Raw genomic sequence first — 26,123 nt, forward strand, 5'->3', positions numbered from 1 at the left:
TTAATGAGCTTCAGCTACCATCAGTCCATATGGGTATCGTTCAGGGAAATGCTCAGAGGACTCGCAAAATATCAAACAAACACAATGATTAAATCACACACACACTCTCGCGGACACACACACACACTCACTCACTCGCGCGCGCGCGCGCACACACACAGACACACTCACGCAGACACACACTCACTCCCTCACTCGCGCGGACACACACACTCGCACGGATGCGGAGACACACACACTCGCGCCTGGCCCATAACGTTACAAGTCCGGTCACGAGTTAACCAGTAACACCTTCTCCACCCTGTGACAGCGTGCTAAGGTATGTAATCAATAAATTTCAAACGATCTGTAATATTATGCAAAACTAACACATATAAAAAAACATGTTTTGGCCTACTCACATAAGTGTGTGTTCAGAAGGAAGCTTATGCAGGGACTGCAACGCCATGTTTATAGCTTGGTAGTGCGATCGTTAGCTCACGAGTCGGTGGGCGGGGCTACAGAAGCATATTTATCTGTAGAGGCGGCGTCTAGGTCCTATTACGTAAGAGGTCCGCATATTCTGAGAGCTCTCGTTTTCTGGGCCTGGTGTCTATAAAAGCTTTTCTTTGACTAACAAGGAAGTTTTCGGCTCTGAAATTTACAGGATATTCTTATATTACCATGACCTTTTATATATCAAAAGCTCAAGGGAAAGTTGATTTCTCAGTTCATCACCCCTTTAATAACAATTAATATGTAATTAGGAGTTTATTGAGGCAAAAGTCGTAGTTAATAGTTAGTTAATAGTGAGAATTGGACCCTAATCTGAAGTGTGATCAATCTTTTTTATTTAGAGTAACTTACCCAACTCAGTCTCCAAGATAGGTCTGTTGATGATGTGAAATCTTTTGAAGTTATTTTTAAGTACATAAACCAGGGAGAGAGATAGTTGAGCAGCGGTTATCTGAAGTGTACGTCCTTGTTGAGTTCATTTTAAGATTGTATTAGGCATGCTCAAGAATTTTTACATTCACATCATGGCATTTTAACATTCCTAGTGTTGTCATTGTCAAATTAAATGTAAACCATCAGTCCTTTGTCCTTGACATTGCTAAAATTCTGTTGGCTATCAAAATCATTTCAGTTTTTTTTCTTCTTTTTCTCCAGAATCTCAGCTATGTTAGGTAGAATGTAGATGCAGAATGGGCTCAGAAAAGAAGTGCCACGTCACTCTTCGTCCTTCAAAATATCCGACTTAATCCCTTAATTTTTTCTTCACTTATACAGTGTGACTTCCCCTACCAAAGTAATATAGAAGTGCTTCTCTGTGGTTATTAAAGCTGTCCTAATATGAGCCTCTTTAACAAAAAAAGGAGGCTTTGTTTGGCCCCAGAGCATCCATCAACCTACCGTTATTAATTCTGAATGAGAGCGCACAGACCAATTTAAGAGTAACCTTGCTAAAATTGAAAATCCCTCTGGTTGTGCCCTCTTATAGTATCATTCAAATAAAAGAAAAGAATGAGAGATTGTGTGTGTTTGTGTGTGTGTGTGTGTGTGTGTGTGTGTGTGTGTGTGTGTGTGTGTGTGTGTGTGTGTGTGTGTGTGTGTGTGTGTGTGTGTGTGTGTGTGTGTGTGTGTGTGTGTGTGTGTGTGTGTGTGTGTGTGTGTGTGTGTGTGTGTGTGTGTGTGTGTGTGTGTGTGTGTGTGTGTGTGTGTGTGTGTGTGTGTGTGTGTGTGTGTGTGTGTGTGTGTGTGTGTGTGTGTGTGTGTGTGTGTGTGTGTGTGTGTGTGGACTGGTAATCATCACGTTATGGGGACAAAATGCCCACAAAGATAGCAATATCCGAAATCCTCATCCTTGTGGGGACATTTTTAGGTCCCCATGAGGAAAACATCTTATAAATCAGACTAAGTGATGTTTTTTGAAAATGTAAAATTGCAGAATGTCTCCTGTGAGGGTTAGGTTTAGGGGCAGTGTAGGGGGATAGAATATACGGTATGTACGGTATAAAAACCATTACGCCTATGGAAAGTCCCCATAAAAGATGAAAACACTACGTGTGTGTGTGTGTGTGTGTGTGTCTGTATGCATCCGCAGTGCAGAGTACTGCAGTGCTTTTTCAGAGCAACCCATGACCCCTCTGATGAGTATGCATAAGGCGTCACTATTCTGTTTCTCTGCACATGAGGAAGGGGCCCAGAACAACGAGGGCCTGACTGTGATGCGCAAGTGACCCACTTATAGAAACTGAAACCAGTGCCTCTAGTCCAGTGGAGAAGACAGCAGTCCCTGCAAGCAACAGCTTTAGTTTTTACAATTTGAGTAAATAACATCTACACAGATTGTCGTGTGGCAACAATGCCATCTGGTGGCTGTAATTGCATTTGGCATTACGGAATAGGATATTTGCTGTTTGCCTTGATCAATGGCCATTTAAAGTGCCTGTATTTTTAAGAAAGGACAGGATGAGGACTTTAAAAATCTGGTCGTACATCAGGCATCAGGTTTTTTTTTTACATTTTTCTTTTAGACAGCATTAGAGCGTTTTTCTTTTATCATCTTGTCAGAGTGTCTGCTCAAGATGATGGCTTATTATTGTGCCACAGTTACTGATAAATTGCAGGGTTCTTATTGTGGTCGTGTTTGGGGGCGAAGGAGGAAACTTGTCAAACGGTAGCTGCACAGCTTCAAGTGGCCAATCAAAAAGAAAACATAAAAAGGAATTAGGAGAAAAGTCACCATGACAACAGCGTTGACATCCTAAATGTCCTTTTTGAACATTAGAATTTTGAGTTGTTTACACACTTGTTACAGCAATGACATAGACTTGTCAGACTTCAAAGCAAAGAGTAACGGTTAAAACTCTCTTCACATCCTGATAGCTATCAATAATAGAAGTCTAAATATTAAAAATATATACATACAGTGGTGGCCAAAATTATTAGAACACTTGGCATATTTAAGAAATTTCAGTTGTTTTTGTTGAATTGGCCATTACAATACCCATAAAACTAATGAAATATCTAAAAATCAGAGGTAGAAATCTGCTGGAACATTAAAATGATGGACTGGCCCCCTCAAAGTCCGGACCTCAACCCCATCGAGCACATTTGAGGCAAGTTGGAAAATAAACTGGAGAAGATCTATTGTACATTCAAAGGAAAGTCTTTCTTTTCAGTTGCAGAAGGCATGGGATAACATTTAGTGTTGAAGTTTTCAGAGGAAATATATTGACACTATACCAGAGAGATGTGATGTTGTAATTGCTGCAAAAGGTGGACATACCAAATATTAAAGTTAAAAGTGGATAAAAACAGTACGACTCACTTCATCTGAAATGTGTTGTGCTCATCTGCATGTTTCATGAACATTATGAAATGAAATCATGTCAAGTCAATATTTTCAGATCTGTCTGATGTTCTCATAATTTTGGCCACCACTGTACATCTTCTGTGGAAGTCTCAGAACCAGGGGCGGCGTTTACATATTGCAGAGTATGAAAGTTGCCATACCCTGGCATTCAGACAAGCAGGGGAAATAAACAGCTCATGATTCTGCTTGTTAGTTCTGTTTAAACGAACGCGATGTCCTAACCAGACGCGATGCAACATGATTTTCACCGGCAAACCTGACTCGACCCGAGAACAATCAATCAAAAATCACAGCCAATCAGAAGAGCATGTGGGTGGGCTCTCTCTTCAAGCGCACTGACTGCATTCGCAACGAAATGGATAAGTATCGTATTCCTAAACCTTACACTATTTTAGCATGATTAAAAATACATAGACTGAATTTTTTTTTTATTATAGAATACGCTTGTTTGTTCACCTTGAGTTGACAGTTTGAACATAGTAGTTTCCTTTCATTTATTTTCAAGATCTGAGGTGTCTTATCCATTGTTGCTTTCAGTAGGCCTAGGTTATGTCTATAAAGGTCACGAAAATGATATTCAAACTCACTTTAAATTCTTTTTTACATTAAATAAAGCACATAATCTGCAATGGTCATACTTTGTATGTTGTTCCAGCCACAATAATGCTGCAGGAAGAAAAAAAATCGCTCTTGCGGCTGGTTAGCCTAGCCTACAAAAAAAACTCTGATTAACATGGAAAATATAATTTTCCTTACGTGTCGCGTTTGATTAGGACACAGTGAAGGCTTATGGCTGTTTCAGTATTTGCATTAATTTTGTATTGTTGTTAAGTTCTTTTAGTGGATTTTTGTCCACATTTTGTTTAGATATAATGTTTTTATCTGGGAATATCGTCGTTGTATGGCCAGAAGATACAAGATGCCATACCCTAGGTCTTTGTGGAACGGCGCCACTGCTCAGGACCAAAACATTTTTCGTCCAGTCATTGCATTCGGCCCGATGATTGGATCAGCACGTTCCATGAGGCTATGCAGAAATGTAGACAGTCACCGAGCGCCATAAACTAACAGCAGCTGCCTTTTACAGTCCCTCCTGAACCAAAACAACTAGCTTATGCTGAGTTCACACCATGTCATGCCCGTAATTACAAAATGGCAACCCCTTGACGTTCTACCCAGACCTGTTCAGAGTAATGAAACTCTCAACGCCGAAATGAATCTGCAGCAGTCAGGTGGTACAAGTAAGAGCTCTGTAAGTTGTTTATGTTCATTGTTGTAATGTTGTGTGCTTTGAGACGTCTGTCATGACGCTTTGCAGACTCTACTGTGTGCGCTTTGGATCTAATGATTTAAGGCCAGCTTGCTATTGCTAGTCTCTCCGAAATTGCCTACCTTATAAATAAAACAGGCTTACCTTTCTTACCTTTTCTAGCCTTACCCCTGTGCAGAGAAACAGTCATACAGACATATTATTGAGTCATCTGGTGTTCTTATCTTAATAACAGGAACCAATCTTGATAACAGGATCAGTTTCTTCACTGCTCCTATTAGTATGCAGTCTGATATAATTAGTGTAAACATAAATCATCTGAGCCAATCGCAAACCACGTCACACCAAACTTCTCTTGCGGTTCATTGAAATGCTGTTGTGAACTGACACTGAAAGGCTTCAGTTAACACAAGGGAAACTAATCCTCTCTATTACTGAGAGAAGGATTAAAACCATACAGCTGAGCACAGAAAGATAAAGAAAGACTAAAATAGAGTGCAAGAAAATAAGGAATAGAAATGCTGTGAGTGACATGCATTCCCCCTTGCCTTTAAGTTTCCTGTCATGATGGCAGTTTTATGATAGCATCAGCAGTAGTATGGCCCAATGAGGTTGAGAATAGAATAGAAGGGCCAAGCACTGAATCCTGAGGTACCCCAGTTTTGTAACATTATTTAAACACCTCTTGAAATCATTAATGATCATTTTAATTGCATTGTTAAAGGAATAGTTCACCCTAAAATTAAAATTCTGTCATCATTTACTCTCCCTCAACGTGTTCCAAACCTGTATGAGTTTCCTTCTTTTTCTGAACACAAAAGAAGATATTTTAAAGAATGTCGGTAACCAAACAGTTGATGCTCCCTATTGACTTCCAGTGTTTTTTTCCTACTAAAATATCTTCTTTTTTCCTTCTTTCTTTTTAGTGTGAACTATTCCTTTAAGTATGTTATTATAGGCCTGACCTCAAATTCAACACTCTTACAATATGCTTTCTCCATCAAACGATTCTTGACCTGAGAAAGGGTTGAAGACCTGAAAGCTATAACAATCAAAAGGTTCAGCTAAATATTTTTTTCTTTTACACAACTTGCATATATATTTTACATATTTACATATCCTTTCCTTATTGACATTCTGGTATCAACATATACAATCTTATAATTCTGTTACAAAACCATGTCCAGACAAAGAAGCAAAGGGCAGCCATTTGCTGAAGGACAGGTCAACAGACTCATTTATCGACCACAGCCCCATGGCCCCAAACAAACACAGATTTGTCATTTCACCCCATGGAGCTGCAACTGCTCTGTGTAATCAGAAACCCTCTACCACAAATAATACACAGTGTAGTGGGCTTTCACCCTGGCTTCTAGCTCAATATACAGTTACGCTTATAGTATCCTTGGCTTGAAGTGGAGATGCTGTCTCTACCTTACACCAGCCAATACAGTCCAGTCCAGATAGCCAGCTGTCACAAGGTGTTCTGTAATTACACCCCTATGTATGCTATCTAAACAGTCACTGCAGTAGCTGGGCTATGTCATATGACTATATATCTATTTTTACTGTGTTAAATATATAGCCAATACAAATCAATATTTTGTGTCCAATTGTTTATTTATGGTAAATGTACAGGGTTTATGCGGGTTTTAAAAAGGTCTTAAAAAGACCTTAATTAGACCTTTCACAATTTAAGGTCTTAAAATGTTTTAAATCGGGGCAGAAAGTCTTAGAGGGCACCTATTATGCCCCTTTTTACAAGATGTAATATAAGTCTCAGGTGTCCCCAGAGTGTGTCTGTGAAGTTTCGGATCAATCCAACGCTCTCCGTTGACTTTGTATTGTGAGAAGCGGCCTCCTTGTCATTTCTGACTTATAACGAAAAACAGAGCAATGTCTAAAAGCTGTTATGAGACAGGATATACAGCAAACAAGCTAAAACGTTTTTATAAGCTGTCGACCCAAAAAAAAGAGCGTTTAAGGACACAAAAGTGGATACAGGCAATAAGTCGTGAAGCATCAGCAGGAAGAATGGGTAAATTGTGGGATCCTGACACTCAGTAGGCCTACTTGTGCAGTAAACATTTTGTCACTGGTAAGTCAAATATCCAAATGTCAGTTTTATATATTATATTTTAGCATATCCTGTCGCCGATTACGTTCCCCTCCAGTTGGCATAGAGCGCAAAATGTCATATTACTCTGAGAACTGTCTCAACATGTGGATAATTGGATAATTGCCTATATCCACTCTTGTGTCCTTAAATGCTCGTTATTTTAGGCCGACAGTTTATAAAAACGTAGTTCTGGGTTTTTTAGCTTGTTTGCTGTATATCCTGTCACATAGGAGCTTTAAGGCATTGTTCTGTTTTTTTGTTATAAGACAGAAATGACAACGATGCTGCTTCTCGCAATACAAAGTCAATGGAGAGCCCCCATAGCCGTGGTTTTTAGATTATGCTGCGTGTCGCTCTGGTGAACACGCGAATGAAAAATAAAACATGATACATCTGTTTGGTTATGATCATCTCTATCGCGGACATGCTCACGTGACATTGCAGTTCTTCATCATCATGAAATATTGTCATCTGCATGTGTTTTAAAGCCATATCACTCTCAACTTGAGTACACACACCAGACGCATGCATACAGAGAGCTGGATGTCGGTGCGTCCTATACTAGTTCTCTTTCATGTGTTATTGCGATTAAACTGTCGAATGCACACAAGGTTATGTCAGAAACACACAAAGTTCACATGAAAACAGTTGGTTATGTCTGTGCACGTATGCAGCAAGTACAGAAATCCTGTGTATACTGTATATTAGATCTGTGTACTAAAGTGAGAGCAGTGTAATATACAGTACCTATTGCTATATCTGCTGTTGATATGAATCAAACAACAAAAGATAAAAAGAAAATCACTCGCTGCTCTTGACTGAATTAACTTTAGTAGCTTTATTAAGAACACATTTCTTACTTGAATGCTCTGGCATGGAGATAAACATGGCAGACTGTGTACAGGTCTTTGCTAACATGGCAATGTCCATCAACATTCGCGGGCGGGGCCTGTAAAATGTTATGTCACTTTGCCAGGAATCTGCAAACGGCTTGTTCTGAGACGATGCTTATGATTTATGGGGAATAAAAAAAAAGGAGTGGGGGCACAATGGATATCTTGGTTTCCACGTCAACGCTCTGATATCTGATCTGATATCTGTGGTTTATAACAGAGAAGCTTATTGGTGGAGTGGAGAGGAGAAAGGGGGATGATTAGGAGGCCATGTTGATGGACCGAGGCCAATGGGCAAGTTTGGCCAGGATTTTTCGAAGGACATCCTGGGATTTTTAATGACCACAGAGAGTCAGGACCTCCGAAGGATGAAATTTATCACATTACAGCAAAACAAAGCCTGAATGTATATCAGAGGTTATGTTGAAACATACAGTAGAACTTACAATCATGTACAGTGGTTATACAAAGTCTACACACCCCTGTTAAAACAGTTCGGTTTTGTGACGTAAAAAAAGAAAGAAAGATACATAAAATCAGAACTTTTGCTCTTTTAATGTGAAATTACAATATGCAGTGCAATAAGTGCCAATGTATACTTGTTTCACTTATATATTACGTATTGCCTTATGAATTGTGATTACATTATAAGTTGCTAAAGTGTGTTTATAGTGTAATACATTTCTCATATAATCTATTACATTGGGTGAAAAATTGTATTATGTTGGAAAATCGTTATTACATTATGAGCTCAAGGTTTTACATTTTGACAAAATTATTACATTATAAACATTTTATTACATTAATAATGTAATACCCATTTCATTATGTGCAGTTATTACATTACATTATATTTTTGTTTTTACATTTATACATTTTTAATCCCTTTAACTCTTAATCAAATAGTAATCACATTTTTGAAGTTGACGATGTTATTTTTCATAGTCTTAAAACATTTAGTTTTTTCCCAGTTTTACAGTCTCAAATCAGATTCTTTTGGGCCCTGTAGGATATTTTTCTCTCTTTCTGGCCATCACTATTTTATTCTTTATTTCTTTACAGGACATGGACTCTATGTGGTACTCCTGAATATTTGGCTCCTGAAGTGATCCAGAGTAAAGGTCATGGGCGAGCCGTGGACTGGTGGGCTCTTGGTGTGCTCATCTTTGAAATGCTAGCAGGGTAAGACCAACTGCTAAATATTTTTTCAGTCTGTGTATTCCTGGAAGTTTGTAAATCACTGCAGACAGGGGGCCCACAGAGATGTATAAAGCTGTTTTTTCTTCAATTTCTAGATTTTTTTTTAGCTAAACATTAGCTAATGATCTGATAAGCATTATACAGTCAAACCAGAAATTATTCTGACTCCAGATATAATGTTTTACTAGTGGATGCAGGACACTATAGTTAATTTAAAAAGCAAAATAAAGTGAACCGTGACATATTATACCCGAAAGTTCTTCATATAGTGGGCTACCAGTAAAATTGATAAACATTTGGAACCAAAATTATTCAGACACTTTGACCTGACCATATATATATATATATATATATATATATATATATATATATATATATATATATATATATATATATATATACACACACTCACACACACACACACACACACACACACACAGCTAATGGGTACTTTATCAAAACAGTGATAAATAAATACATTTATTTATTTCATTCTGTATGGCTCAGATTGTATTTGAATTAGTGTGTGGTCTGGAGAGATTGGCTATTATCAAAAATACACCACTAGAGGGCAGCAGTGGAATATTGAACTCTGCTAAGGGCCTAAACCTCCATGTGCATGTCTCAATGGCCTCTTTCAGTGCTGTCTTGATATTTATCCTTATTATGATATTTATCCTTATTTGCCTAGAGGTTGATTCCTGCAGCATGCACAAACTGGCATATTTAATATGGACACAGATAATCTGCTCACATTTACAGTATCTTTGGGGGCGGATGTGTTTCTTGGAATAGATCTTGTTTACAACAAGATTACATCCAGATTAAAACGTTATTACCAACATGTGGGCATAAATGTGTGGTAGAACAGCATGTTGAATTTGCAGATTAAGTTTTGGCAAATTATTTATGATTTTTAATTCCTGACCTGTAATTTCCCCACAGCTAAAGACAAAACTGCACTTTGTGCATAATCTTTGTCTTGCACAAGAAATGTGTTCATTTTGTGACATGGATTTCTAAGCCAGTGTGAAAATAAACTTTTTCCCTCCTGGTATAATTTTGGATGCTGTAGTTTATATCCAGTCCAAACTGCTCCATTCCCCACCTGCGTGTTGCTAAATCTAAATCTGCCCTAGAGCTTTCTCAGACTCTCGTGTGGAGGAAAAAGTGACCCACCCTCTTCATTCATCCCAGACTTCTTTTGAAGTGTTGGCTCCTGCAAGTCAGTGAGAGAAAAATCCCTGGTCCCTTATTTTTCCAGGAGACAGACTCACGGACATAGGCTCAGCATGCCCAGACATACAAAAGCTCTTTTCAGTCATCTCTTGGACTGTGTTTTTACGTCACATGTCAAAGGTTGTTTGACTCCCCTTTGCGGGAAATATAGCTGAAATGGCTCCTCCTGGACTGGCACATCAAAGGGGTCGCAACCTCAATGTAGTGACCGTGTATGCGGGTGTGAGCAGATGTCTTGTGGGTGTGTTTGTATTTCTGACTACAACCCTAAAAGTAACTACTTTTAGGGTTAAAATTGGTGAAGATGTCCGCTAAGTCTGAGCAAAACTTTTAGAGATGCATTAAAAAGCAGCTGGGTAAAACAAAATACCACATGATGTATTTTGAATTAAGGATTGGGTTAGGGTTAGTTTGTACTGTAGTAATTCTAATTCAATTAAAATATTATAGCTAGGGTGTCTGAAAGAGAGAGAGGTTGTGTTTATTTATATGCGAGAAAAGCTTGCAGTCAGATTGTAGGGCTGTCCATAGGAAATGACAGACACGGCTTCCTCTGAGAATTTAGGAGGAAATGTGTCACTCAGGGCTCTCTAGAGAGATCACCTCCTCGATTAGCTCCAGGGTTCATGTAAATGTGATTTTATTTTACAGAAGTGCAGAAAAGGGTGCTGAAAAAGAGCAAGACTCAATGCATTATTGTCAGTTTGCATGTACACATAGATTAACAATTAAAAAATAGCCCAGACGGAATTCAGTAATGCACCCTGTGTGAATGGACAGATTGATAAACTTGGTTTGTTGTGGACTGTATGCCAGTGATAGGCTTATTTAATGATAAAGAAATAAAAACAAATAACATTTTGACTTTTAAAGCCACTTATCTATTCATTTACATTACATTTATGCATTTAGCAGACGCTTTTATCCAAAGCGACTTACAACTGAGGAGTACAGGAAGCGATCCATCATGAGGAGGCAGCAAAACACAGAAAGTGCCTGAAGTACTACGTTTTGGACATCGCACAGAGCATCACACACTAGGACAGGGAAGAAGTAGAGGAAGATAGAAGGAGAATAAGGAAAAGGAAAGTGTTTTTTTTTTTTTTTAAGATAAGGTTAAGTGCTCGCGGAAGAGGTGAGTTTTCAGCTGTCGTTTGAATGCTGTCAGTGATTCTGCAATTCGGATGGAGGTGGGGAGATCGTTCCACCAGCAGGGAACGGTGAATGTGAATGTTCTGGAGAGGGATTTTCTGCCTCTCTGTGATGGTACCACAAGCCGTTGCTCCTTAGCTGAGCGAAGGCTTCTGGTGGGGGTGTAGACTTGTAGGAGCGAGTCAAAGTATGCAGGAGCGGAGCTCGTGGTGGATCTGTAAGCAAGCGTTAGCGCCTTGAACTTGATGCGAGCAGCGAGTGGTACCCAGTGAAGAGAGATGAAGATAAATATTTATCTATTCAAAGATTACCTTGTCTTCTCCAATAATTCTTTTGAATTGTTCATTTAGGATTTTTTTTTTTTAGCAAATATAAAAGTCTTTTAAATGAATACATGCAAATATCAATAAATTGATTGATAATCAATTTGCTAATAGCAATTGATTTGTATTAATTAATCAGAAAATCATGCCATCAATTTGATTTAAATGTTATTTGAATCAGTTTACAGTCTTAGTTATAATACAGTAGTTGTTAAAGGATTCAGCACTTCAAGCTCACTTTTAAAGGCTTCTCCTTTTCTATTCTCTTTCTCATTGGAATCTTGGCGACACCTGTGCTGTTATGTAAAAGTTTTATAATTCTCCTTTTTTCCCCTGTCACCAGCCACTGCTTACAGTAACACTATAGAGACGAATATGTCTCTCCTGTTCGTTTTCTCTCTCTTTCGTTCTCCTTCACTCTATCTCTCTTTTCCATCACCCACGAGAAGGAATAGCTGCAAGTTCTGCTCTCCTGGATTCTCTTTGTTTATGGTTTCCACACTCAGTCAATACTGTCAGTCCTGCTCAATCCATTATGTTGAACCGCCTTATTTGATTTCTTTTAGAAGGCCTCAGCTAGGTCTGTTAAGGAATAGAAAAATCTGTAATTTCAATTCAAAAGAAATCTCTTCTACCAGTTCCATCACTGCCATTTGTGTTTATCTAGAAAATTATCATGCCTGCGCACAAATAATTTCTCTAAAATTTTTGAAAACTGAGAAAGCAGAGAAATTGGTCTGTAATTGGATAAAAATATGTGTATCTCCACTTTTAAAAATAGGAATAACTTTTTTTTCATATTATTTGGACATATGCCTGTTAAAAAGGACTGATTACAGATATATGTAAACAGTTTTACTATTCTGTAATGTTTTTGTCGTTTTTTTTTATATATATATAATGACGTCAATTTTATTACAATCTGTATAATTTTTATTCTTACAATTATTAACAATGTCAAGTATTTCCTGTTCATCAGCTCCCCTAGGAAATATTGAATGAATATTACTAGAAATATTTATTTCATCTACCCTATCCCCAGTTCTCTGCTCCACAATCTCTTTTTCTAACTTATATCCAATATTTAAAAAATATGCATTCAATTTGTTATATACTGCATATACATTATTTGCAGTTCAACATCATTTACAAAATAATTAGTTCAGTCTACTTTTCCTGTATTCTTTTTAATAAGTTACTTTCCATGTTGCTTGAGTATTACTCTTATACCGGTCCAATAGTTTGATAATAGTCCTTTTTACTAAATCTTATAATACTTATTAATTTATTTTTATATATCTTATCTTTGTTTTCATCTTGTTTTGTTCTAGTTATTATACATTTCCTATATAATAAATGTTTTGCATGCCTTCTCTATTCCCTTAGTAATCCATGGCTTGTCATTTATTTTTGCGCTTTTATTCACCCTCATGTTTTTGCGCTTTTATTCACCCTCATGTCATTTCAAACCTATGTGACCTTTTTTTCTTCATTTGAACACAAAAGGAAATGTTTATGGTTTTCTTTTCCATTCTGAAAGTAAATGGTGACCAGATGCTATCAAGCTTCAAAAATGCACTATAAAAAATCATATTTATATGACTGGAACATATGTACTGTATATGGTTCATTTTTGTAGAGAATTAAAAGGTTCAAGGTTTGTTCAAGGATAAAACTAAGTATTAAATCTTAGAAAAATAAAATCTTACTGCGGCAATTCTGGGTAATGCTCTTTTAAGCCATCACAATTTGTCATCCCCTTTGTGCAACTCTGAGCTAATGGCTTATTCTGGGTCAATCACTGCAGGGTCTTTCACTCTATATTTTGCTGCTGATGTACGTCTCATCATCTCATCTTCATTGTTAACACTTGAGTTCTGTCATTGTCAGTGATCTGTGCCCTCATGTGACAAGTGGTCACCTAGTAACAGGCTCATTACCATCTCTCACCTTATCTATCCCTCATATTTAATGGCTGTTTGCAATGCCACCTGGACCCAGGCATTAAACACAAGCTCATTGCTTGGAGAGTGGTAGGATGTTTGATGGCACGTTGTTTGAGGCGTAGCAGAGCTGGAATTCTGTAATGGAGTAATGGATTACACAGCATGAGCTGGAGAATCGCATACCAGACATTAGAGAACACGCATCACATGGACACAGCATTTTACCGAGACACAGTCCACAGCAGTCATTCAAAGGCCTAAAAACGACACATTCAGCAGTTGCGGTAACCCTCCTCCAAGGTTACTTTTAATGATTTAAGTGCAGAATGCATCTGTGACATTAGCCAGCAAAAACGTGAAGACTTTACTTAACTTGCTTTACATTACATTGAAATAATTATATTAAAGGATTAGTTCACTTCAAAATTTCCTGATAATTCACGCACCCTCATCTCATCCAAGATGACCATGTCTTTCTTCTTCTTCAGTTGAAAAGAAATTAAGTTTTTTGAGGAAAACATTGCAGGATTTTTCTCCATACAATGTACAATGGTAACCAATGGGTTGAAGGTCCAAACCAATGCCGTTTCGAAGGGCTTTAGAGGGCTCTGCACGATCCCAGCTGAGGAATAGGGTCTTATCTAACGAAATGTTCTAAAAATTGTTTTATTAATATACTTTTTAACCTCAAATGCACAACTTCGGTGTTGTTCTTCTTCATAAAGTTTGACACCATCACGTTGGAAAGGTCACGTGTGACGTAGGTGGAAGTACCAAGCCAGTGCTGAAAAACGTTAAAATTGTCCAACATTAATGTTTTACCTTTATTTTTGTAAAGGGCGTTTGATTTAGTCTTTCCAGGTTCGTTTTAACACTGGGTTGGTGCTTTCATGTACGTTACGTGTGTGACCTTTCCGACTTGATGACGTCATACGTCGTGAAGAAGAACAACACAGAAGTCGCGCATTTGATGTTAAAAAGTATTAAATTTTTTTTTATTATTTTAGAAAATGACCACTGGTTTCACTAGATAAGACCCTATTCCTCGGCTGGGATCATGCAGAGCCTTCTGAAGCCCTTTGAAACTGCATTGATTTGGACCTTCAACCCGTTGGTTGCCATTGAAGTCCATTATATGGAGAAAAATCCTGAAAAAAACTGTGACAATGCTTTTATTGTTTTGTTTCTGCTTCTTTTTTGTCTATGTTTTGATCTGGAGATTCTGCACTCTTTCAGAATATGTGTAATAGTGCCCCATACCATATAACAGTGAAAACACAGAAATCCAGAAAATTCTGTCAGTTCAAGCGCCGTCTCATAAATGATGAAAAATTCTGTCACTGGCGGGGAAAGAGTTAAGCAAAAGTCACAGAATTGACAAGGTAACATACTGACAATAAAGCAGTACAATTACTGCTACTAATAATAATGATATCATTTTTAAGTTGTATTGTCAGTATGGCATTTCAAAGTATTTAATTAAAAAATGTAAACTTAATTTATGTAAAACGTTCCTAAGAAAAAAAATTCTATAATTGGTCAACTAGATGTATTTATTTGTTTACCAATTATATATTTGACACCTAAAACTGATGCTACAAACAAAATAAAAAAATTTGATGTTATTGATTTTATAAAATCTGCCGATATAAAATCTGCACTAATACTGCACTTGAATGTCAACTTTTCTGCCATCTAGTTCAAGTTTGGTCCTTGATAGCTTAAGTCACAGTTGTTTTTGCCTTCATCTATGTGCTTGTCTTGTCTGTAGTGTCCAGGTCAGGTCTGTTCATGAATCATTGCTGAGGTTTTTATTGGACTAAGCTGACAAAGATAAAGTCTGCATTAGTTTTGGGCATTTCAGCACTGAATTCAGCTAAGCTGTCAATAAGATGGAGGGCACTGGTATATCTTTAGAGACTTTTCCTGCTCTCTGTCATGCTGACACATTAATTGATCATTATTTCAAAATGTCTTTGTCAGCATAAAAATATTGCAGGTGCTCTCTGGTTGGTACATCTTTTTAAGGTTGTCACTGACATTTTAAAAGCTCTATTCTTTTATTGCCTTTCTCTGTCTAAGGTATCCACCATTTTTTGATGATAATCCTTTTGGCATCTACCAGAAGATTCTGGCCGGAAAGCTGGAGTTTCCACGGCATCTGGATTTCTATGTAAAGTGAGTTTGATAAAGAAAACGCAACCGAAAAAAGACACATGCCATATTTATAGCATGCATAAAACACGTCTAGTGAAAAAATCATGTCAGCATAAACAATAACTATTTTATCTCAAATTATTGTGTGTATTTTTGTAACCAAAACATGATTAAATGATTAAAAATCATTTTTCATTTAGTGAATTTAAGCAGAAATAAAAAATGTATTAAAATGTAAAATTATTAGATGCAAAAATGGAAACTTGAATGAAATTAGAAAATTACTATAGGCCTATCTTTAACATGAAAATGAAAACTTTTCAAATATTCAAAATATTAATAAGTACTGTAATAGTATATAAACAATGCTAGACTAACACTCGTAAAACAAAAATACATTGTTTCATTGCTCCTCCTAAATTAAATTAAATCGAATAAAATGAAAACGTATATGTCTTTGAACATCAGTAATGACTATTTTAATAATGACTTTGCAACAAAAGCATCTTCAAATATTGAAATCCACTAATATGGTACTAGAACACACTTAAAATGTAACAATTGTATTTCTACTCCGTGATAACAGGGTGTACCTCTCTCATTCCAGCAAGGGGTCCTTGAAAGGAAAAAGGTTGAAGACCCATGTTTTAGACAGTTCATAGTTCAAAGAAAGATGCTTTCACAGATACACATCCATAACACATGCCCTCTAATGAACCCATCTAAACATGTCAACTAAGCACACTGACGGCTATAGGAGTGGAGGCATCCTCTAGATTACAGACAGACATGTGTCTGTTTACTCTACACTATTACTCAGCGTGCTTTTGAACTTAAGGAGCTCAGGATCCAGCCCAAAAAAAGTGCTGTTTCGTCTTGATGTTCAAAATAAAGTAATCCTTAATGATACAGAAGATTATCCTCTCTTAGTTGTATCATCTAAGAAGTCATTGCAGCTGTACAAACACACACACAAAATGACACCAGAGCTGCATTTCCTAACAGGGCTTTTGTCCACTAACTGTTGGGCTAACTGCTGTTCACTGCTTCAAACAGTCTGTACTCCAGAGACCAAGACAGCTTAAGGAAGCTCTAGGAAATAGAGATAGACAGTCACCTCAGGCAAAGCAAATCCGTGTTTCCTTTCAGCTGACATGTTTACTCTAGTTACAATTGTGAAAGTACCCGAACGACGTCTTATGTCAGTAGGGGTTTAACAAGCTTGATAGGATAATAGTATCGTTAAGTCAAACACACATGATCATTGGAGAATGAATAACATCTGCGAGGGAGGCAAGAGTGAATGGTAAGGTCATCTGTAGCAAGATCGCTCCAGGCGTCTCTCGTGTTAGGTTGAGTGAGAACATCAACGCCACAGCAGTTAACATGCTAATGCACTCATCTTCACAGCTTGAAGCGTGTTGGATCATAGATACAGATTATTTTTTTGAAAGCAACTCTTAACCATAATGCAGGTCGATTTTTATGTTTGAAGAAATTGTTTTTATGTTGGTATGATAGTAAAGATAGTGGTTCTTAAACTTTTTATCAAAACATATTTGCATATGTATCAATCTGTATATAATATTGTACACTTTTTCAAATGCAGACAACTCTTGCATAGGGACACACAAGATATTAGCATGAATTAGATATGTTGTTTGTTTTTCTACATTTATTGAAAATTAGGTTGATGATGGATATTTTATTTTCGGAAATATATTTCCACAAGTTTTAATATTAGATTTACTTTTTTGCAGTTATCTAGCATAACATTGAATTGTATTATAGTGAAGATTTAACTCTTTCTTTAAAAAAAGTACAGCAAATGTTGCATTTACAATTATTTAAATTTTCCCATTTAGCAGACACATTTATCCAAAGCGACTTATAAATGGGGAATACAACAAATGATTCGTCTTAAGGAGGCAATAAATGCGAGAAGTGCTAGTAGTACAATCGTTCAGAATAGTTCAAACTTTATTAATGTTACTTATTGAAACGTGCCATAAACTGTTTTCGACCACACAAATTCCTATATAATTTTAAGGACTTTTTTAAAAATATGATTATTTTGTATACTTATTTCATATAGCAGATTTAAATACTGCACATTTATAATGCTGTGATGCTTAAATTCATTTGTAGTATACAGATTATTTATTTATTTATCAAAGTTATTTAGCATAGTTCAATCTTAATATTCAATATTAGCCAGTTATCGGTTATAGTAACATTACAATAATTATTGGAATCAGCCAGAATTTTAATAATGGTGTCTTCCTAATCTTAATTTCTTAACTTTCTTTTGTGTATTGAATAATTAAATGTCTAAATCATGTGCCTTTTTAGGATAGATAGTGATTATCATCTTCCTTCTTTGTTTGTCTAGGGACCTAATCAAGAAGTTTCTGGTAATTGACCGGGCAAGAAGGCTTGGAAACATGAAGGTAAGCAAGGTGTTAGTAACATATTTCAACACCATCTCACAACCAATTTGTACGTATTTTACGAGGTGGCTAAGTCGTATGAATTTGTACGACCTCACTACAAATTTGTATGATTTGTCTAAACCCCAGTGACGGGTACGTTTATGGGTGAGGTTAAGAGTAGGTCATTCATACGAATTGGGCAACTTTTAAAATACGTACAAATTGCTGTGAGATCAGGTTAGGTATTTTCTATAGTGCTTAAATGGTTGAGCAAGGTATTTCAGCAGGAATCAGCATCTAGGATATTTCCTTTGAGAACATTATATTGATGATACACTCTTTTTTTCTGTCCATATGGGCTCTTTATAGTTATATCACATTCAGGGCCAGGTTGAGAATCCATGAATCAGATTAAACTATTTCTAGGCCAGTTTTTCCATCTTAATAAGCAAATAATAAGACCTTGATTGAGTCCTGCGAGATCTTTCTCCCAGAGGCCACAGTTGGCCACATGTTTCCATTTATGATAAGGAGGCTGCCTATCTGCCTAGAGGGGATTAGATGAGGCTCTGGAGAAACTCCCTGGACACTCACAGTGATTCTGACACCGGGCAACCCTCCCACTAATACCTCCCTTCCAACCCCCATCAGATGAGGAGGAAAAAACTGCAGACTGCAGAGTCCTTGTGCAAAATGTTTTTGCATTTCCAGCTTGAGTAATTCAAACAGTTGCGGTTTAATGGCAGTTACTTTTCTAAATTGTCCTTTCAGAGGAAATAATTCAATAACTGGCGCCAGATGAGGTGGCAGCAGTGCGCCAGGCCTGTCATGCATAATGTGATGCATATTGTGACGGTGATGTCATGAGAAGTTTGTGAATGGTTGCGTCTGAGCGTCATTTTCCCATTAGCAACAGTTAATGCTGTTATTATAATTCTCTGTATGTGAGGAGTGAGCTGAGCTGAAATGTATATCTCAATGTTTGTATGGATTATTTTTTAAATTTAATCAATTATGATTTATTCAGATTTCCTGTTTGTTGTCAATGCATATTCAGAGTAGGAGACAATGATGGCAAACGTTTTCAGAAGAAATGAGACTTTGGGTGGACTTCCCAGGCTAGATGTTTCTGTTGTTAATTTAGCAGTATGCTTTTTTTTCTTTCTCTTTTTCTTTCTTATCCTCCTCTGACTCTATACAATGAAAGTTTAAGAACCGGCAGCCCAATCACAGCTGTGTTTGCACTGTTTCCACAGCAAGGCCAGGTCCTGCTAGCAGCGCTCATTCACAAGTGCAGATATCTGTTATTCCACTTGAGTGGATGTCTATCTCTCATAGTCCCACAGTGCAATGCGTGGCCCAAATTCTGAGGTTTTTAGAAGACTTCAGTAGGTTTGCGTTGTTGCCCCACTTTTCTTTTCCTCTCTAAGAAACTAAAAAGACAACACAGTGGCTGAAAAGACTGTTTGGAATAAAATGGATTCAAATGAGGTGTTTTGTTCAAGGCAGATCTAAAAGTGTTGATAGACATATTCATTGTAGCACATTAAAAAATGTTATTCTCGTCACAGTTTTAACTGTGATGGTTGGTCTCAAAATGTAAGACTTTATTCTGCTTTAATGTTCATTTAGTTATAGTAATCCATCACCTTATTGTGTATTATTTTTGTCTTCTTCCAGAATGGAGCTGATGATGTGAAAAAGCACAGATGGTTTAAGTCAGTAGACTGGGAGTCTGTGCCCTGTAGAAAACTCAAGGTAAGCACCGCAGGTCTGTCGTATAGTTTTAGGATATGCCCTGTTATTAAAGATTCATTTAATACCACTAATCATTTTTGTAAGATTTCCAAGTTATTACTGGCCACATAAGTGTCAACACCTCTTTAAAAAGTAATTATATTTTACTATTTTACTTACTTTACTGTTAGAATTACATAGCCAGAATATTCCCCAAGGTTTACTGGACATATTGCATAGTTTCCCAGAAATCCTTGGTAGCTGGATAATGGGATGTTGGTATACACTACCAACAGTCAATTATGCTCACCAAGGCTGCATTTATCTGATTAATAATGAAGTAAAGTAAAAAAAAATATATAAAAAACGTAATATTGTGAAATATCAGTACTATTTAAAAGAATGTTTTATATTTTAATATATTTTAAAATGTAATTTATTCCCGTCATGCCAAAGCTGAATTTTCAGCAGTCATTAATCCAATCTTCAGTGTCATGTTTTTTCGGAAGACCCAATTCAGATGTTTTTTTTCAAAATGACCCAGGAATGTGTAAGCAGGAAAAAAAGTACATGGATTCCGATATTTTCAGATCGGTTTCAGGCCTCATTCAAATGTGGAAAAAATCTGATATGAATCTTATATATGCATTTGCGTCTGCCATGCAAGCGGACAGATCAGATATTCCCCTGCCAACACGAGTTGTACTTCATTGAAAAAGCAACGGTGGCGAATGATGTCAACTCGGGTGGACACTAGTCTCATCCTTAGATGTCTCTGGCAAGCTGTTTTGACTTTTAATTAATTTACAGGATATGAATTCTTGATATCAAGAATTGAATTTTAACTTGTAAAACTCCACAGTCAATTTTATATATTCACTAGTGAAATGTCACCATAGGCTGCCATTCAAATTCAATTGTTGATATCAGGAATTGAATTCTTGATATCAACAATTCAATTCTTGATATCAACAATCAGCGTTTCTGATATCAAGAATGTAATTGTTGATATCAATAATTAAATTCCTGATATCAATATAATTTCAGATATCTAAAATTGCTTTCTTTCTAGTAACAATCGCATTCAAAAATTAGCATTGTCACTAGTGACAATCAAATTATTGAGATCAAAAATGAACATTTATACTAGTAGCAATTCAGTTGTTCATATCAAGACTAGACATTTGTACTAGTAACCACATAATTATTGAAAAATAAAGGTTTTTACTAGTAAGAAATGTATTCCTGATATGAAAAAATAAAAATTTTAATTAATAAGAAATCAATTATTGATATCAAGAATTGAATTTGAATGGCAGCTTATGGAGACATTTCACTAGTGAAAATACATTTACAGACATTAAGAATTAGAGTTTTTAGTTGAAATTCAATCTAGATTTTAAGAATTAGCATTTTAACTAGTGAAAATGTAATTGTTGATATCAAGAATTAATATCCTGGGAATGATTAAAAGTCAAAACGGCTTGCCTTAGACGTCACACCCACGGACCATTGCCTGAACGTCTGATGCATATAGCACACTTTTCTGGAAACACTTCAGGAGTTTTGAAGTCATCATCTGATTGGTTGAATTCTACAAGATGTCCGTGAGACGTTTATGTTGCGTTCTTTAATGGTCCGCCTGGAAACGAATGCCGTGACGCCAAACTCCCTCGTGGACGAAGTACGCCGCCGTGTTTACAAAAAGTTCATGGCTTCATTGTTACAGTAAACTTGCACAACGTTCTTGAATTAATAATTTATACATGCATGGTGGTCGGTTATTGCAGGGACATCGACTTTACATTTGCACGCCTCTAAACATGATGTGGAACAAAACAAACTGATTGGTTGCATACATGTCAGTCAAACGTCCTCTTGGGCGGCCCTTGGCCAATGAAAGCTGCGAAAAAGTCCAGACCTTCTGCTGTCAGTCTGAAACTAGGTGGACACCAAACACGATCACATGACTCTTTTCAATGGCGCACTGGAGGACAAAGGCTCAACCCAATGTTTTGATGACCTGGTGCGGAAAGCAAAAGCTTGTATTATCATTTTATATGCGTCCATTTGCAAATTGTGCCATTTTTACTTCCTTTTCGGACTATGCTTTTTCGGGTCAGTGCGTCTACCTTGGGTTGGTTTGCCAAGTGTATAGCATAAATGCAGATATCGGATATGGTTCAATTTTAAAAGAAGATATAAGCTGGTCATCAAAAAAACGGATAGTCAACAAATAGTGCAAAAAAAACAAAAACTTTTTTTTTGTGGAAACTGATCCATTTTTTTCAGGATTATTTGATGAAAAGAAAGTTCAAAAGAACAGAATTAGTTTGAAATATAAATATTTTGTAACATAAATGTCTTTACTGTCACATTTGATCAATTTAATGCATCCTTACTGAATAAAATTAGTAATTTCTCCAAAAAAAAAGTAGTGACCCCAAACATTTGAATGGTAGTGTATATTTAGCTGTATCTGAGGCTGTGTTAATGAGTTTCTCTCCTTCCTGTGACAGCCACCCATAGTTCCAAAGGTATCTCATGAGGGAGACACATCTAACTTTGACAGCTATCCAGAGGATGAGTGGAAGAAGGACACACCAGTACCAGCTAAGGATCTGGAAATTTTCAAGAACTTCTGAAAGGAAATTCTTTTTAATGACACGAACGACAGGACTTGGTAGAAGATAATGAATTGGAGCTAAAGGTTTACCCTAGCCATTCAGCGGACATTAAAAGGTCATAGTTGTATTATTATAGGTATGTCTTCCCTGCTTGTCCCTGAGTCCTGCACACTTGAGAAACAGAAATAGACTTCTTGTTATCATTGTTATCATTGTTATCATAATTATCGTTGAACAATTGAGGAGGTAGTTTTTCACGTCAGCATCTACTAAGTGATGAATAACATCATTCAACACAGTCTGAGTCTCTTTATATTATGCAAAAATATCATTTAAATTAGCAATAATAAGGTTCTGTTCAAGGTTCCTTTGGTTTCGTTTTATCTTGATGGTCCCTTTAACACATTCTGTTGACTATAAGTAACATTGCACCTACATGTCTACTAACTCTCACCAGAGTGTTAGAGTATTAGTAGACTGGTAGGGTTAGAATAAGTTGACATGTACTTGCAAAGTTACTTATAGTCAGTAGAATGTCTGTTGGAGGACCATCACAATGAAGAGTAAGCAGATATTAAGCAGACATTCTACTTATACTCTGAGAGTTAGTTGACATGTAGCTGCAAAGTTACTTATAGTCAACAGAATGTTAAAAAAGGGGCCATCAAAATAAAGTGTTACCGTTCCTTTTGCTGAATCTAGACAATGTCTTTGTTTATACCTAGACATGTATGGTCATGCTTTTGTTATGACTATATTTCTTGAAAATCTTGCTGAATCAGAGCTTTAAGCCTGACAAATTTCCTTTTCTGGTTACTGAACTTGCTGTGTTGATCCTTTTCTCCTACATGGTTTATCTATATAGATTTTATAACATAATGCCTGTTTCACACCGCACACTTGAGCAGGCACATAATCAAAGCAACAGCGTAACTGCAACAACACTCACAGCGTTTCAACTACGTAACAAAACTGCCAGTCTATACAATAAAAAAATCAATAAATAGTCAAATTTCTGGGTTACTATTATAAATATTTCCTTTAATAACGGCCATACATTTTAAAATGGTCATTTTTTTAGTTCATTCAAATTGATTACAAAAATGTATATTCTGAAATGTAATTTACATGAGTTTGTGGGCCACATCCAAATAGTCATTAATCCACACAGAACACAACCCCAAAAGTCTCCTGAATTCAGTCATATTTACTGAACAGAAAGTGCTGCTTGTATGTCTACGCTTTTTTTTATCTCTCTATTTCTTCAGACGATGGGTGAATAGTTTGCTCTGGTATTTTATTTGAATAATTGTTCATATGTATGGAAGCCCATTTCGACCACATTAGTGGAAAATGCCAACCCGATCTCACGGCAGTTCATATATATTTTACGAGGTGGCTAATTTGTACAAATTTGTACAACCTCACTCGTAAGAATTCAGTAGATTTTTGCTAAATCCTACGTATTTGACGCGCTGCTTAAGTCGTATGATTTCGTACGAATGACCTACCCCTAACCCTGCCCCTAAAACCTACCCATCACTCCAGTTTAGACAAACTGTACAAATTCATACAAGTGAGGTCGTATGAATTCGTACAAATACATACAAATTGGTTGTGAGATAGCATTGCAAATTCTTTGGTAAATCTTAATTATGACATAGTAAGTCATATGTATGAGTCAAAATATGGCAAATATTCTAAATTCTGAGACTGAAATCATAAGTATGACAAGTTAAAAAATTATGACTTATCTCAATTTTGACTGTTATAATTCAGATAAATCATATGACAAGTCTTTTTGTATAGAGATTTCAGTCTTTTTATATCGTCATTTTGACTTGTCATTTGATTTCTCAATTTCTAATTTATCTCATAATTATGATTCATAATTTTGACTTGAATTAATTTCTACTTTTTAAAAGTATATATATATATATATATTATGGAACACTTTACAATAGGGTTCATTAGTTAACATTAGTTAATATGAACTAATAATGAACTGCACTTATATAGCATTTATTTATCTTTGTTAATGTTAATTTCAACATTTACTAATTCATTATTAAAAACTTGTTAACATTAGTAAATGCACTGTGAACTAACATGAACAAACCATGAACAGCTGTATTTTTATTAACTAACGTTAACAAAGATTAACTAATGCTGAACAGAGGTGTTGTTCATGGTTAGTTCATGTTAACTAATGCATTAACTAATGTTTATACAACTTTATTGTAAAGTGTTACCATTCTTTTTTTTAAATTAGGCTTCTCACAGTAAGATTTCTTTCCCCCAAGTGTTGGAAATTGGCTCCCATAGATATGAAAAACATACATGTTCTGTGTGAATGGCCTCCAAGAATCCAAAGACCTTTTGATCACATTCCTGCCAGGATGTCATACTGAGAATAGCAGGTAAAATAGAGGTACTGTAGCACTTAACTAATCAAACTTGACCTCACAGACCTGTAGGTAACCAATAAATCGGCATTAATGCTTGTATTATCAGATGTCTGTTCCGATACTTTGGCTGTTGTGCTGTTTTTATGTGTTTACTAATTGTTTAAGTGCATAAACACTTAATTTACTAGCCAGGTGTTTTCTAAAGTTGCCTTGCATTGATATGGGGGTGAATTTAGTGAACACAGTTTACATTGCTTTGTAATGCTACTTAATACATGGTTGGCATATTGAAAGGGTTGCATAATGGGAAGAGAACTGAGTATGGTGTGAAATGCTTTAGAAATGTAGCTTCTGTGTGTATGTTCAAAACAGTTCTTTCTTTTTCTGGACTTCCCTAGTTTTTCATAACTGTTTTTGTTTGAAGCAGTTACCTATCATTGTAAAGTGTCTACTGAAGATCATTTATTGAAATGGCTGTTCTTTTTAAATTGCAATTGCAATTTTATACTAAGGAACTTGCAGATTTCATATGGACTTTACAGCTGTTACCATCTTTTGGGTTTTTCTGTTATTGTTTGTTTGTTTGTTGTTGTACCAAGTGTGGATAATTTTTGCTGTATTCTCAATTTTCAGTGTGCTCTTTTTTTACACTTGTTTGAGAAAAGATTGTATTTTATATTATTTGCAACAGCAAAAACTAAAATGAAGTTCTATGAACTTATAAATTGACACATACCCAGCATAGGATTTTATACTGTTTATTTTATTTTTATTTTATTTTGTTTTAAGTTTCAGTACTCTTCTTTTATTGCCTTCTGAACATTGATGGTGTATTTGAGATGGTACAAGTGCAATGTTACCTTCAACCGAGCTGTTATGAAAATCTCCAAGTACTATAATCATGAAAATAAACTGAACTTTTCATGTGGACTAATACACCTACTGCCTATTATAACTTTTCAGTGTACTTGTTACGACAAGCTTTGGGGAAGTTATTAGGCCATTTACTGTAAGAGTCTTAATATATTCTCGTTTTCCTATAAACCCATGCACGATTAAGTGTTTTCCACAGTTTCATATGCTTGCATTTCCTCCTTTTGGTCCCTTTATAGTTTATTTTCCTTAAGTATTAATGTAAAATGTATATTAAATGCACATTAGCAGTTAACAGAACAAATTAGCATTACTCCTTCCCTGCAAAAGCAGATGAATGATCTCATCCATTGAGACTATTGCATTTTTAGGAGGTTATTTCATTCTCT

General features: G+C 36.2%; 1 protein-coding gene across 1 annotated transcript in view; it reads left to right on the top strand.

Annotated features, from left to right (window-relative positions):
- Window positions 1-23,439, top strand: part of prkx (protein kinase X-linked) — a 60,665-nt gene extending 37,226 nt beyond the window's left edge. The window contains exons 4-8 of the mRNA XM_079811933.1: window positions 8,703-8,822; window positions 15,583-15,678; window positions 18,050-18,107; window positions 19,770-19,847; window positions 22,346-23,439. Coding sequence (XP_079668059.1) covers window positions 8,703-8,822; window positions 15,583-15,678; window positions 18,050-18,107; window positions 19,770-19,847; window positions 22,346-22,471 — 478 coding nt within the window. The 3' untranslated portion in view covers window positions 22,472-23,439. The remainder of the gene's footprint in view (window positions 1-8,702; window positions 8,823-15,582; window positions 15,679-18,049; window positions 18,108-19,769; window positions 19,848-22,345) is intronic.
- The last annotated feature ends 2,684 nt before the right edge of the window (window positions 23,440-26,123 follow it).

This window comes from Gobio gobio (assembly GCF_949357685.1).
Source record: "Gobio gobio genome assembly, chromosome: 3".
NCBI classification, from domain to species: Eukaryota; Metazoa; Chordata; class Actinopteri; order Cypriniformes; family Gobionidae; genus Gobio; species Gobio gobio.